Source organism: Rattus norvegicus, chromosome 11 (assembly GCF_021556685.1).
Source record: "Rattus norvegicus strain SHRSP/BbbUtx chromosome 11, alternate assembly SHRSP_T2T, whole genome shotgun sequence".
In the NCBI taxonomy this organism is placed as follows: domain Eukaryota; kingdom Metazoa; phylum Chordata; class Mammalia; order Rodentia; family Muridae; genus Rattus; species Rattus norvegicus.
In genome coordinates this window covers 97,349,910-97,365,903 of record NC_141544.1, presented here as the reverse complement: position 1 = coordinate 97,365,903, position 15,994 = coordinate 97,349,910, and the positions used below count along the sequence as shown (strand labels likewise).

General features: G+C 47.0%; 1 protein-coding gene across 5 annotated transcripts in view; it reads right to left on the bottom strand.

The window, feature by feature from the left end:
• The window catches only part of Pi4ka (phosphatidylinositol 4-kinase alpha), a 123,189-nt gene that overhangs the window by 30,657 nt on the left and 76,538 nt on the right, over positions 1–15,994 (bottom strand). For all 5 annotated transcript variants that reach the window (XR_015632861.1, XR_015632860.1, XR_015632859.1 and 2 more), the window contains 9 exon segments: positions 13,645–13,715; positions 13,437–13,561; positions 12,437–12,518; positions 12,105–12,188; positions 10,964–11,053; positions 7,448–7,567; positions 4,991–5,083; positions 3,726–3,882; positions 3,361–3,488 (listed from right to left, as the gene is read on the bottom strand). Coding sequence is in view for 2 of the 5 variants with exons in the window: in NM_001415014.1 (NP_001401943.1) it covers positions 3,361–3,488; positions 3,726–3,882; positions 4,991–5,083; positions 7,448–7,567; positions 10,964–11,053; positions 12,105–12,188; positions 12,437–12,518; positions 13,437–13,561; positions 13,645–13,715 (950 nt within the window). In the remaining 3 variants the exon portion in view is untranslated.

Sequence of the window (15,994 nt, the reverse complement as noted above, 5' to 3'; positions counted from 1 at the left end):
TGCTGTGAGCTGAGCCCAGGACCCGACCTGCTTCTTCTTTTCTACTGCCCGGCTTCTCTGTGGTGCTGTGAGCTGAGCCCAGGACCCTACCTGCTTCTTCTTTTCTACTGCCCAGGCTTCTCTGTGGTGCTGTGAGCTGAGCCCAGGACCCTACCTGCTTCTTCTTTTCTACTGCCAGGCTTCTCTGTGGTGCTGTGAGCTGAGCCCAGGACCCTACCTGCTTCTTCTTTTCTACTGCCAGGCTTCTCTGTGGTGCTGTGAGCTGAGCCCAGGACCCGACCTGCTTCTTCTTTTCTACTGCCCAGGCTTCTCTGTGGTGCTGTGAGCTGAGCCCAGGACCCTACCTGCTTCTTCTTTTCTACTGCCCAGGCTTCTCTGTGGTGCTGTGAGCTGAGCCCAGGACCCTACCTGCTTCTTCTTTTCTACTGCCAGGCTTCTCTGTGGTGCTGTGAGCTGAGCCCAGGACCCGACCTGCTTCTTCTTTTCTACTGCCCAGGCTTCTCTGTGGTGCTGTGAGCTGAGCCCAGGACCCTACCTGCTTCTTCTTTTCTACTGCCCGGCTTCTCTGTGGTGCTGTGAGCTGAGCCCAGGACCCTACCTGCTTCTTCTTTTCTACTGCCCGGCTTCTCTGTGGTGCTGTGAGCTGAGCCCAGGACCCTACCTGCTTCTTCTTTTCTACTGCCCGGCTTCTCTGTGGTGCTGTGAGCTGAGCCCAGGACCCGACCTGCTTCTTCTTTTCTACTGCCCGGCTTCTCTGTGGTGCTGTGAGCTGAGCCCAGGACCCGACCTGCTTCTTCTTTTCTACTGTCCGGCTTCTCTGTGGTGCTGTGAGCTGAGCCCAGGACCCGACCTGCTTCTTCTTTTCTACTGCCAGGCTTCTCTGTGGTGCTGTGAGCTGAGCCCAGGACCCGACCTGCTTCTTCTTTTCTACTGCCCAGGCTTCTCTGTGGTGCTGTGAGCTGAGCCCAGGACCCTACCTGCTTCTTCTTTTCTACTGCCCAGGCTTCTCTGTGGTGCTGTGAGCTGAGCCCAGGACCCTACCTGCTTTTTCTTTTCTACTGCCAGGCTTCTCTGTGGTGCTGTGAGCTGAGCCCAGGACCCTACCTGCTTCTTCTTTTCTACTGCCCAGGCTTCTCTGTGGTGCTGTGAGCTGAGCCCAGGACCCTACCTGCTTCTTCTTTTCTACTGCCAGGCTTCTCTGTGGTGCTGTGAGCTGAGCCCAGGACCCTACCTGCTTCTTCTTTTCTACTGCCCAGGCTTCTCTGTGGTGCTGTGAGCTGAGCCCAGGACCCTACCTGCTTCTTCTTTTCTACTGCCAGGCTTCTCTGTGGTGCTGTGAGCTGAGCCCAGGACCCTACCTGCTTCTTCTTTTCTACTGCCCAGGCTTCTCTGTGGTGCTGTGAGCTGAGCCCAGGACCCTACCTGCTTCTTCTTTTCTACTGCCCAGGCTTCTCTGTGGTGCTGTGAGCTGAGCCCAGGACCCTACCTGCTTCTTCTTTTCTTTTCTTTTTTTTTTTTTTTTTGGTTCTTTTTTTCGGAGCTGGGGACTGAACCCAGGGCCTTGCGCTTCCTAGGTAAGCGCTCTACCACTGAGCTAAATCCCCAGCCCCGCTTTTTCTTTTTTTAAGACAAGGATTTACTGTGTCACTCTGGCTGTCCTGGCACTTGTTCTGTAGTCCAGGCTGGCATTGAACTCAAGGTCGCCTGCCTTTCGAGTGCTGGGATTAAGGGCACATAGCACCATGCTCAGCCAGGAAGCTTCCATAAGAAGAACAGTTTCGGGCTGGAGAGATGGCTCAGCAGTTAAGAGCACCCGACTGCTCTTCCAGAGGTCATGAGTTCAATTCCCAGCAACCACATGGTGGCTCACAACCATCTGTAAAGAGATTCGATGCCCTCTTCTGGTGTATCTGAAGACAGCTACAGTGTACTTATAATAAATAAATAAATAAATAAATAAATAAATAAATAAATAAATAAGTAAATAAATCTTTAAAAAAAAAACAAAACAGTTTCATTCCCACCATAGGTGCTTTCAGGACCCACAGCCTGGGGCAGCTCCACCGTCCTTGCCACTGAGGCTCCTTAGTGATTCAAACCACCCACCCTGAAGACAGACTTTAAGTTTAAGGGCACCTGGAATCCAGTATGCAACATGAGGTTGACAACAGTGGTCATGAACACTGCTCTAGCCTGTGAAGCTGAATCAGTTCTAATTCTCTGTGGTTAGGCTCTGTGTGAGGGCTATGGCTCTACAGAACAGTGTGCAGGGCAAGCCTGACACAGCAGGGAAGACACCTTACCTCAAAATCAAGTAGGTACATTAAAAATAATGCATGGGGGTAGGGATGGAGAGATGTTCCCGGGTTAATATCACTGGTTGCTACTGAAGGGGGTCCTGGGTTCTGTCCCACACACCCATATGTTAGCTCCCAGCCATCTCTAACTTTAATTCCAGGGAATTTGATGCCCTCTTCTGACCTCCTTATATACCAGACATACATGAGGTACACAGACATCATGTGCAGACAAAATATATACATAAAATAAGTAAACAAAAATAAAGTTATAAAAATACTGCATAAAAATTTCCAATGGCACAGACTATGGCACATAAGAAGTACATGATACGGGGCTGAGAGATGGCTCAGTGGTTAAGAGCACCGACTGCTCTTCCAGAGGTCCTGAGTTCAATTCCCAGCAACCACATGGTGGCTCACAGCCATCTGTAATGAGATCCGATGCCCTCTTCTGGTGTGTCTGAAAACAGTGTCTGTGTGTACAAATACGTAAAATAAATAAATGAATGTTTAAAAAAAAAAAAAAGAAGTACATGATACATACATGAATATGTGTCTTACATATGGGAGTTGTTTCCCATAAATGTATTTCATTATCTACATGCAAATATTCCATAATCTGAAGAAAAAACCTAAAATCTGAAATGGCTTCTGTACCAATCATGTCAGATGAGTGACAGATGAGTCGAGTATAATCTTGCCTGGAGGCTCCATGAAAAGGTAAAACTAGAAACACAGACCTAGGGTAAAGTGACTGAGTCCACAATTAGCAAGTCGAGAAAGCAGTTGTTCCCAGTCAGCTCTGACATCAGTGGGTTTGTAACAGACAGCCCTCCAGCCTCACACAGACACTGCTCTCCATTCTGAGCTTCCCACATACAGTCTGTACCAACTGCTCCAGCGTCATCGTACCTTTTGTCACACACACGTGCTGTTTCTGGAGACCAGAGCTTATGAGGGTGACAGTGAGTCCCAGTACTCACTGGTGGCAGAGCCAGCGCGGCTTCTCTCCTATGTGCAACCCCACCACCCACAGTGCTATGCTGGGTCAGTGTCCTACCGGCACTTCCACTCCATTCTTGCCAGCCAGCAGCCACTCCCAGCAGGCTAGTGCAGTCTCCATGCCATGCTCGTTGAACATCCGGAGGGGACCCCAACACAGATGATGAAGGAGCTGTGGGTCACAATCTGGAACCAGACACAAATCAGTCAGAGGCTCCTGACTCTGGCTGGGCCTGAACATGGGTCCCTAGGCTGTGATGAGAACCAGCACTATCTGGGCCAACAGTGCCCTTTATTTACCTGGCTCAGAGACTACTAGCAGACGCCTGCCTACTCCTTTGACAGAGTTCCAGGTTATCAAGGATTTCTAAACAAAGACTCACTTAGACATGAACCCAGAATCCCATGGGCCTTGTGTGTTACCTTTGCTGCTAATGAGCATGGCCGTCAATTTGAACATGGCTTGGGTATAGTGCTGAGGATGACTGTGGTCCAGAGCTGTAATCAGATCCTGGACCATCATTTTGTTCAGGTCGGACATCTGGCCTGTGGCACCTGAGAACCGAATCATCCCGTGCACCTGGGAAGAAGTACACTTATTAGCAGCTGTGCACTGAGCCCAGCACACACGCCAGTGAGGAAGGCCCTGGCCACCAGCTGGCCCAGCTCACAATAGGACTGGCTAGACTAGAGCTCATTTCAATGATGCTGTCACTGAGCCTCTCTCCAGGAAATATATCTTGGCATTTTCACCAACTCTGATCCTTGAAAGTGGAGACATAGTCTCATCAGTGTACACACTGCTAAGCCAGGACAAGGCTTACAAACATAAGCTAGATAAATAAACTTCCTTCAGAGTCAATTAATGACTCAAACAACAAAACTGGCTTCACAATCTTTTCACATATACGTTTTCCAGAAAGCATTACTTTCTTATTCATATACTTGGTTATACAGGAGATATGACTCTTTCCAAAAATAAACCCAGGCCCCCAAGGCAGACTTTTTGCTTCCCCAGCACATGGCATCATTCAAAATGACATAGAATAAGCTCTCTCTGCAGTTCTCAGCATGTACTTAGCCCATGCTGAGTCCGAGATGCACAGAAGAGCAGTCACTGGATTGAGCGAGAAGCAGTGTTGGGGGTGGGGGAGGGGAGCCACGCCACAGGAGACCACTCTGATACACTTCATGAGATGTCAGCCTCTACCTTCAGTGTCAACGAGATTTGAATTTGTGGAAGAGAAATCTGAAACCAGATGGGTAAGTGATTTGGCTAGCCGGGAATAAATTCTGTGAGTGAAAGCCCTCCGTATGGAGCCAGCACACATGGCTCCTGAGCCTACTTCTGACAAGTTATTTAACCTCAGGGGTCTGTGTTTCTTTACCTGTAAGACTAGAATATTGGCACACTGATCTTAGCAAGTGTCCAGGAGAATGCACAACATTGCACATGTCTACTACCACATAGCACATGCCCTGGCATGCCTCAGTGTGCCAGTGATGTCACTTCCTTGTAAAGATGCTAAGGAGCGGCATAAATGCCCTGGAATGTACCACTGAGTGCTGGTACCCAGGCTCCTCCAGTCAACTGAAGTGAGTAAATTCCACATCACCCACTATAAAACAGCTAAGTAGCATGAAGTTAAGATGCTCAGAACAGCTCTGCACAAGGGTAAGACAAGTACCTCGCCGGCATAGCGGTTGCGCAAATTCAAGGATGCCATGAAGTTGGAGTAGTCTTTCTTCACACAGGCCGGGCGCTCAGTGAGCTGAGTTACCTAGATAGGTGCAGAGAGCTGGTTTAGATGCCAAAACATTTTTTCTTATGTTTAACCAAAGCCCTGGTAGGACATCAAGCTCTAATACAGACCATTGAACCTTCAGTGTGCCAAGCTAACATGACCACTTGCATGCCTCATGGAAAAATCTAATTTTTTTCCTGAGAGAGGACTTCTCTGTGTAGCCTTGGCTGTCCTAGAACTTGTCCTGTAGACCAGGCTAGCCTCAAATTCAGAGATCTGTCTGGCTCTGCCTTCCAAGTGCTGGGATTAAAGGTGTGCACCACCCCACATAAATAACTCTGGTCTCTACATGTGTGTACGAGGGATAGCTCTTTTAAGAATGTGGAGTTGGGGACTATAGGACAGAGGTACCTTAGTCAGGGTTTCAAGCACAACCAACAATCAAACATAGAACAAAAAGCATCCTTTCCATTTACCAAGAATCTATTCGGCTGGACACAGTGGTCTCCACCAAAACCAAAGAATAAAACAAACAGCAGCAACACAGGTGTCTTCTCCTCACTTATAAGCTGTAATCTTCTGGGACAAAGATGAAAATCCTTCCAGCAAAACAGACCCTTGCGAGCTAGCTAGCCAGTACCTAAAACAAGTGAGTGGCTTTAAGCCCTGCCCTCTGCTCATGTGTTCTCCAAGAGGTGGACAGCCCAAGGTTGGGGATCCGATCCTCAAACAGGACACTAAGGTAAAGAAAATCATTGAAACAAGAGAAGAGGAAAAGAAGCCCTGCCTCCTGGGGTCTTGTTGAAGCATTCACCAGCAGTAGAGCCAGGAGTCCGGCACCATGTGCTGAGAGCGTGAGGCCCTTTTCCCTCCCTAGCCATGAGCCAGCAGTTTTCTGGGTTTTGCAGCAGCTTCCACTCCGTGCTTCATATGAAGAGTAGAAGCTCAAGGCATCTCTGCAGCAGTCTCACTGTCCTCCCTTTTCCAGTGACAGAGAAGGGCCAGAGTCTCTCAGCAATCCTCTGAGATGGAAGGCGAGGGCTAATGCCAGGGGCACAGTACCCACACGTGGATGTCTTCCTTTCTTCCTAGAGCCTCTCCAAACCCATGCACTTAAACACATCTTTTAATACCTAGGGGCTACATAGTGAGACACTGTCTCAAACCAAACCAAACCAAACCAAACCAAACCAAACCAACTCTGATACAATTTCTAAAGCTGCTTCAGTTCTATTAATCTAGAAATCCCTTTCAGCAGCAAAGTCACAAATCCTGGCTTGGCCTGAGCTGGGAACTCTAAAATTCTAGGGGTCTTCTTCAGCCTGAGGAAGGTGGCAGTATAGAGCTGTGCCTCTGTCCCCTAACTGCTGACAATCTACTGTCAAGAGTAGAATGGCTAGTGACAGCTAGCTATATATGGTCCAACTGGCCACATCTGCCAAGGCCGATGCCTTCAGAGGAAGTTGAGTAACACCAAAGTACAAGCTCCTTGGTGACAGAGCCACAGGCCTTCCCAGGGAGACTGCAGGCCCTTGACCAAGTGTTTTTTCTTGGCTGGGTGTTGAGGACAATCTTCCCTTCCTTGTGGTACCTCCACATAGCACATTTCACAGCCCACCTATAGTTTCTCAGAGGGCGAGGACAACGCACATTTGGCAGTATTCTGGGTTCATACTGACTGTGTATGCGTGTGTGTGTGTGTGTGTGTAGAGTGAAACAGCTTAAGCTGCAAGGCCAGCCTTATTAGCAGGTGTGACTGTCTGATTTCAATTCCAGCCTAACTTAACTTTGAAACTACTGCTTTTAAACCTAATTAACTGTAAACAAAACAGATAAAACTGGGAGGCCCATGTGTGTGTCTGTGAGCATCTGCAGGAAACAGAATCATGAAGTCCAGTGAGTGTTCCAGACCACTGGTTCTCAACCTGTAGGTTGTGACCCCTTTGGGGGACACATATCAGATATTTATATCACAATCATAACAATAGCAAAGTCATAGTTATGAAGTAGCAACAAATAACCTTCTGGCTGGTGATCACCACAACTTTAGAACTGTATTAAAGGGTCCCAGCATTAGGAAGGTTGAGTCCAGACAAATGTGACTATGTATAATGCTGTGTATGTCTGAGAAGCCAATTTCTTTCCTCTCTATGATACTACAAAGTCAGATTTCACAATGTATCGAATTTTACCTACAAAACTTAAGCACAATAGGGAAATGCCTGTTTGGATGGCACTTCTGGACCCTCATCAATCCCCATCTGTCAACAGATGCCTTACATACCTCAGAAATGTGTGGGGTACAGGAGCTGAGGGTCTTTCATGAAAATCTACATATAGACTGAGTCCTTCCCCTATCACAGATTAGGAGCTCACTGCTCCATAGGGTATTTCACATACCCCAAGAGTTGTGTTCTGCTTGTTGTAGCCGGCAAAGTGAAGGATGCTCTCAGTGGCCATGGCCAATCCCGTGTGCTGGGACAGTCCTGACACCCAGTTCTGATGCTTGTTCAGATATTCCTGAAATGGAAGAAAGCAAGCTACATCACTAACAGAAAGAAAACTCTAGAAGCATAAAGCAGCAGATCCGATACCAGGCTTCAGTGCAGGATCTGCTCTGACTTGCCAACTGTGGGACCATCAGGGAGTTAAGCCCTTTTCATTTATAAATGAGGAGGAGGTCCTGATCTCTGAGTGGCTAGTACACAGTTGGTAGGAGATGTCATGATCTATACAGGACCATCCTTGACTGCAAACATGCTATCTGGTCAGTGTTCTGCCAGCTGCTGGAAAACAAGCAACATAGCCTCAGGCCTGCTGTGAACATGCAGGCCATACAAACAGAGGCCTCACGCAGACTTCTGTTTTGCTACGGCAGTACTTTGCTACTGAGGAATGTGTGAAATGGGAACCCAGAACAAGTATCTGAGCGTGTCTGTTGGCTAGCGGGAGGGCACCAGTGATGCAGGATGTTTGATCACATTGTGAACCCCAAGACTGTGTTATTAACTTAAAAAAAAAAAGGCTGTTTCTAATTGTGGTGTGACTCAGCCCTTAGCAAACACCTTTAATCCCTCTGGATGGAATACAGACATACCCTTAGTACACATTTTTAATCCCAAATAATGAAGGTAAAGTTAGTTTTTAGAAGGAAGCATCCATGTTTGAAAGTAATGTCTAACTGAGTGGCAGGCAAAGTGATGAATCAGAGAAAGATTTGACAGAATAAGATATTACCAACTCTCATGAGAAGAGAGAAAAAGAGAGGCAATTTAAGGGAGCAGTGCAAAGAGAGGGGTGGGGGAAAGTTTTACCAGGACAGTTATAGAGAGACAGGTTGCGGAGAAAGAATAAGCTAGACACAGGTGAAGACAGAAGGAGTCAGAAGGTTAAAACAGATTGCCAGAGTTAGTATGAGGCCAAGCAGAGCAATTTAGGAGAAACTGAGAGAAACCAGATTGAAGCAGTCAGCTTGGAGAGAAGTTTGAGTCAGAACAACTGAGTTGAATCAGCCAGTCAGAGATCAGAAAGAACTAGGAAGGGGGGAGCTTATTCAGCAGAAAGTCTCAGAGGCTGAAAACATTCTAGGCCTAGATTAGATTGTACAGAAGCTAGAAGCTCCCAGGACTAGGCCTATGTTAGCAGATGGAGACCATATGCATCAGAAACATTGAAATCAGGCAAATAAAAGTTATTTTACACACCAGAGCAGAGCAAGAGGAAAAAGAAGGTTTTTACTCTTGGAATGACATATTCTCATCACCACAGGAGCAGGAGCAGGAGCAGGAGCAGGAGAAAGCACACAAACACACACACAATATTACCAATTGTTTTAGGAATTTCTGTAGCTGGGGAAATCCATCTATGATCAGACTCTACGATGATAGGGATGGAGTAATGGTTAAGTTTAAAAACCAAATGAGATTTGCTACTAACACTGGACCACTGTGGAGGCACTGGGAGGGGGACTTGAGGAGGCTGAGGCTGGGGAGGATGGGCAGGCAGTGAAGCTGGTCAGTGACAGCTGCATGAAGTCATGGGTTCAGAAGGAATGGCTGCTGGGCAAAGCAGAAGGAACCAGGGTCCGGTGTGCTTGTTGGAAATATTATGACCCTTTCAAGCCTCCTTGTAATACTCGGTTTCCTTTTCTTTTTTCTCAAGACAGCGTTTCTCTGTGTAGCCCTGGCTGTACTGGAACTTGCTCTGTAGACCAGGCTGGCCTTTTGAACTCATAGAGATCCACCTGCCTCTGCCTCTCTAGTTTTAGGATCAAAGACATGCATCACCATCACCCAGCCTCGATGTTCTTATTAAGGCTGTTTGCCTTAAAAACAATGCTGGGATGGATGAGCTCTACCTACTGGTTCCTTTTTGTTTCCTGAAATCTTTAGGCACTAAAGGATTCCTGTTTTCATTAGTGGCTATGGCTCTTTTCCTCTACACGACATGAAACAGGTATTTCTCAAATATTAATGATTTTAGAAAAAAGCTGAAGAATCCCAGTGGCTAAATATGAAAACTGCACAGTGTCAAAGTGTGCCTTTATAAGCAGGCGTGGCTCTGCCCTCGTCTGTGTATGAATGTGGGTCCAGATGACTCCTCTTCCAGCGTTTCTCAATCCTTGCTGAACAACCCCTTGTGTGGACAGTAATCCTAGGCACAAGTCAGGGACTCTTGCTCAGCGTATTTCAAACTGACTCTAGGTCTCTCAGAGCCAGCTGCTCCACCTTTCTTGGGCTTGACCACGAGGAATACTTTTTTAAAAAAAGATTTATTTATTTATTTTATGTATGTGAGTACACAGTCGCTATCTTCAGACACACCAGAAGAGGGCATCGGATTCCATTACAGATGGTTGTGAGCCACCATGTGGTTGCTGGGAATTGAACTCAGGACCTCTGCAAGAGCAGTCGGTATTCTCAACCACTGAGCCATCTCTCCAGCCCGAGGAATACTTTTTAAAAATAACTCTCCCTTGAGCCAGGTAAGGTGTTACACACCTTTAATCCCATACCCAGAAGGCAGAGGCAGAGGCAGGTGGATCTCTATGACTTTAAAGCTAGTCTGGTGGTCTACATGGTGAGTTCTAGGACAGCCAGGGGTACATAGAGAAACCCTATCTTGAAAACAAAAAAATAAATGAACAAAATTTGTTCCTCCTTAAATGTTCTGCTGAGGTCACACAGGCTTCACTCAGCTCCCTGTTAGCTCAGGTTCTTTCTAGTGGTACCCTTTCTTTTCTTATTTATTTTTTTAAAAAAGACTTGTTTATTTATTATATATTAAATGCACTGTAGCGGTCTTCAGACACAGCAGAAGAGGGCATCAGATCCCATTACAGATGGTTGTGAGCCACCTTGTGGTTGCTGGGAATTGAACTCAGGACCTCTGGAAGAGCAGTCTTAACCGCTCTTAACCGCTGAGCCATCTCTCCAGCCCCTCTTTTCTTATTTTTAATCTTTGATTCCTTCTAAGACAACTTTCCCCTTCTATATTCTGTGGCAATTTTGTTCTCTTTGCAAGTGAGAACATTAGTCTGAAGAAATACATATGTATATGTGTAGGCTCAACAGAGTGTCACTGAGACTCAAGCCTTTGATTCTGTCTGCTCACTGGCCTTCAAGGCCCTGCACTAAGGTGCACATAATGCAACAAGCCTGGGCAGCCTGCACCACTGTCCCTGAACCCCACATTGCCCCAACTCACCTTGTAAGTAGCCGCAATCCTCCCACAGTCCTAATACCTTACAGTGGTCAGAGCCAGGTGCACTGGCCTGACAGTCACACTCACCCCGAAAGGCATGTCCAACAGTTGATCCTTGAGCATGCACTTTTCTCAGGCTTTAGACTGCTCTTGGTCTCTGTTTATCACACAGGAGTTTATATTTTGACTGCTTTTGGTATTTGGGGAAAGTACCTGCAGGTGGGACTTAGTGACCGTGGGTGCCCACTTCATGGCTTCCTGCAGGATCATCCCACAGCGTGCAGCAAAGTCTTTCACGATGCTCTAGAAGTTAAACAACTGGAAGTCAGCATATCTAGGTGGCAGTGACTGTCACAGGCTAAACTGTGTCTTCTTAAAGTCTTACGTTGAAGCCCTGATCCTCAGAAACTCAGAATAAGATTGTACTTGGAAGGACTTTAAAAGAGGTTATTAAATTAAAGGCCACAGTGGGAAAGCCCAGCCTAACACAGCTGGTGTACTTATGCAAGGAAGAAATGCGGGAACATCAGGGACACCTTCTCAGAGGGAACCACATGAGAACACAGTGAGAAGGATCCTGCATCCTAAGGAGAGTGGTCTCAGAAGACTCCCCTGCTAACACTGTGTTCTTGGACGTTTTTGTCCCACCACTGTGAGAAAATCAATGTCTTTATTTAAGCCAGCTAGTCTAAGGTAATGGGTATGGGAGCTGTGTCAGTAGCCATGTACTAACGCCAAAGCCACAGGCACAGGGGCCCTGAGTGCACTATGGGCTGTGGTTCTTGCAGAAGGCTGTGTGGCAGATCCTACAACATAAACAGTCCATCTTACGGTCACTGTGCAACACATCCTGAGTCAGTCAATCGATATTCTACATGGGGAAAAGTCCTCAGAGGTGCCATATAACTCTGTCCAGCTGGGGAGGCCTAAGTTAGGGAAGAGCCCTACCCCAGGCTAGAAGAATGCTGGACCAGTCCAGTACTCTTGTAGCAGGAGCTCCACATCAGACTCAGTGTGGAGAGGAGCTAGCAGGACGTCTTCCTTATCTGGATCAAAGGGTATGGCAAAGCCAGAGTCCATTTTTCTATTCTACAGTGAACAAGTTAGCATGCCTCAAGGACTGAACTCTAAAAGCCATGCTTGCTCAGTGCAGATCTGAGGGGCTGAGAGCTGACTCATAGCTAGAAATGCCTTTGGCAGCTAAAGCAGTAAAGCTGCAGAGTCAGGGACACTGAGTGGGAAGCCACAGGCCTGGAACACAGACAGGCTCAGCTCCCCCTGCAGGAGGACAGTGCCAAGAACCATTGTACATTCCCAGGGAAGCCCTCATTCTAGGGGACCAGGTGGGACTTACCTCCCGGGCTTCATACGTGTCAGGAACCGTGATCCGATAGGGGGCGTCAGGAATGTCATAATAAGGTTGGTCCTTGTGAATATCCTGGAAACAACAGACCCCTAAGCCCTCAAGGCTGCTCTGCCAAGCATGTGACACAGTCAACAGTGTCACATGCCCCACATGGACTCCCAAACCTGCCACAGCCTAGCAGGAGACCTCAGGGAACAGTTTGGGTACCCTCTCCATTTACCATGTGTAAGTAAGTGAGGCTCAGGGGTATTACTGGAGTCAGTATGACACACAGTGGGAAGCTCATGTGCTAGGTAGATCTATATCGCTGGGATACTCACAGCACTTAGTGATAGTGACAGGGTCTGCAGGATGTCCAACATGGTCTTCAGCACAGTCCCACTCCAGAGCAAGTGTGGAAACCTGCAGCAAGAAGGGTTCTCAGGGCTGAGGAGAAGAACTTCCCAGGAACCTACACAGTCCACCTCTGGGGCCTCCCCTGCACAGCCATGAGCCCACTGAGACATAGCACCTATCCACCTCTCTCTCCACAGCGAGGTATATGGAGCCTGGTCAGAAATGTTCTCAGGTCCAGTCCATCCTACATCCAAGGGCACATACAGGCCATACCCCTCCCTTCCAGGGCAGTTCTAGTGTTTTATGGTGGCTCCCAGTACGTCTCATGCCACTGACAGAAAACAAGAATACTGGAATGAAGTAAAGCAGTTGCCTGGTTCTAGAAGACTGGAAGGACACTGCCTTGTGCGGTACTCATCTTACATGTGGTCTGACTTGGATGTACACCATGTGTGCAGGGCTTGGTCCTTGTGGATGATGGCCTGGCTGGCTCCTGGCCGATCCTCACCTCTGCAGCTGTCTGAAGAAGGCCTGTAGCCTCTGTGGTACTCCCAGGGAGCTGGCGGCCAGCAGTGTGTGTGCTAACTTGGCCTTTATACTTCAGAGGCCACCCAGCTTACCTTCTGAAAGGTGCCAGTATGCTGTCATGCCTCTTAGCACAAGCAGTGGGAAAATGTAAGTGTGAGCTTTTATTCTGAGAAGCTCACAGGATCCTTATTCTCCTGGGAGACTTCTAGATAGATCCTGGGTTAGGAGATACTGAGCTTATAATACCAATAATACCCATGGCTGAGAATGAGTATGTCTCTAGGCTAAAATGTAGGCTGTTACAAACGCACTGACATTCTCCAGGGAGCTGCATCATCCTTGAATTTTTGTTCTGACTTCGTTATTTTCTGGGCTGATGATGCAACGCTGGTTTTCCCTGTCCCACGCTATCGATGTTTATACACATACAGAGCATTAGAGAGAAGTCAAACTTACTTATCCACCAGACCAGACAGGTACTTGTCAGCCACTCTGCGTATCCTCTTGTGAATGTGGTTGAAGTTCACCAGCAGAAACTGGGCATGCCGCTCCAACTCCTCTTCATTCTCCTTGGTCTTGGCCTAGAGCGAGAAGAGAAGACAGGCACCATGGGGCTCTCCCATGTGTCTCCAGAAGGCACACACTGGCGCTCAGGCAGGCTTACTTTTTCTGCCATCATGTTCAGGAAGGCATCAAATACTTTGTCAGCAACAGCGATGACACACTGCATCATCCCTGCAATGAGAGGAAGGTTTCGGGGATTAGGACAGTCCAAGTTACCAGCAAGCTCAGACATGGCAAGGGCAGTTCCAGGGATCAGGCATAGTCACAAAAGTTACCAACCATCTCAGGTGCACAGAGCTGCAGAGTAGAATATCTGCCATAAGCAGCCTGCATTTATCAGAAGTAGGAAACCTGGCACCACACTATCACCCGAATCTCCCTGTCATGTCTCCTTTCTGTCATGTCTCCTTTCTGTTCCTGGAGCGGATCCTGAACACCGCACAGAATTTTCTCACATTTCTTGGTCTCTTATAACTGTGTTGATCCCTCAGTCTGTTTTTGGACCTCATGACCTTGATACTTTAAGTACACAGTTAATTTATAGAAAGGTTTTCAATTTAGCTATCTAAGACCTGTTCATTAGGGTGGGGTTCAGGGGACTTGGAGGGAGTGCTGGAAGTGATACAACCTTCTTCCTTTCTCTCTCTCTCTCTCTCTCTCTCTCTCTCTCTCTTTCTCCCTCCCTCCCTCCCTCCCTCCCTCCCTTCCTTCCTTCCTTCCTTCCTTCTTTCCTCCCTTCCTCCCCTCCTTCCTTCCTTCCTTCCTTTCCTCTCCCCTGACCCCTGGCTGGGTTTCTTTTTTCTTTTTTCTTTTTTCTTTCTTTTTTTTGGAGCTGGGGACTGAACCCAGGGCCTTGTACTTGGTAGGCAAGCGCTCTACCACTGAGCTAAATCCCCAACATCCCCTGGCTGGGTTTCTTAAGACATGGCTCGACAGGTTTGCTTCTCATGTGTAGCTCAGGCTAGACTTGAACTTGTGATAACACTCTGACCTGAGACTTCTGGGTGCTGGAGTGAGAGGTGTAGCATACTTGTTTTTTTTTTTTGTCTCATTATATCAGGGGCTAAGGCATTTACCATCTCTTACCATTTCTGAAGCAAACTGTCAGCACAGTGTTTGAGTAACTACTTTTCCCTTCCCATCCTTATAGAACCCACACTCTGAGCTGAGGAGCTAACTGTCACTCCAGGAGTGCTCAGTGAATTAAAGCCACAAACAACACATCTTTATGAACGTATGCTCATAGTGTTTGAGATCATGCCTGTATCTGATTTCTCTCTGACATTTTGCTAGTTGTGGCCTCTCAATGGATTCTGTGCAGTAAGTACTACAGCTAACCACGAGGGCATTCTATTTATTTCCACTTCTACTTTTATAAACTGGAGTTCTTTAAGAAAGAGTTATCTCTCTTTTTCTTTTTTCTTTTTTTTTTTTTTTCGGAGCTGGGGACCAAACCCAGGGCCTTGTGCTCACTACGCAAGCGCTCTACCACTGAGCTAAATCCCCAACCCTATCTCTCTTTTTCTATTTTGCATTTACTCAATAATTTAATTAGTATGGACTCATGGTTTAAAAATATTATATTGCACACACACACACACACACACATACACACACACACACATACAGTGTTTGCCTGTATGTGTCTATGTATGTACACATGTAGGATGAACATACTTAATGTCTATGAAAGCTAGAAGGCCTTAGACCCTTTGAACCTGAAGTTAGAGATGGGTGTGAGTGGTCATGTGAGCGCTGGGATGTGAATTTAGGTCTTCTGAGAACAGCACATGCTATTAACTATGGAGACAGCACTCTAGCCTCTAGCTTTTTGCTTTTAAATCCAGGTTATAATCAAATACTGCTACTGTTCAGATTGTTCCTACCATAGTCACTGGGAGTTCTCAAACTGCCTTTTGTGTTCTCCTGATACTCCCCTCAGGACCACCCCATCCCCCCCCCCCTTACTTCCTGGTATATGTCGAGTACTTCTGATCTTAACATTGAAAATCTAAAAAGCAAGTTGGGGAGGTATCTCTATGGATGAGTATTTGCCTATTATGTATGAGGCTCTTGGTTTGATCCTCCTCATCATCAAAAAACAAAAACAAAAAAAGTCAAAATCTGAAATACTCCAAAATTAGAAACAAAAAGTTCATTTTATTATTTTTTTTGGAAAAATTTTTTACTTTGTAAAAATAATTATGTGTGTGTGTCTGTGTGTGTTTACGTGCATATGTCTGTACAAGTGCTCATAAAGGCCAGAGGGGGCATCAGGCTCCTCTAGCTAGCTGTGTTACAGGGGTCTGCCTGATGTAGGTGCTGGGATCTGAATACTAGCAGTTCTCTTAACTGCCAAGCTGTCTCTCTAGACCCCACTTGACAGCTTCTCGAGTATCCTGCTCTGCCCCTCCTTATACTCCTTATACAGCTGAGATGATCCTCCTGCC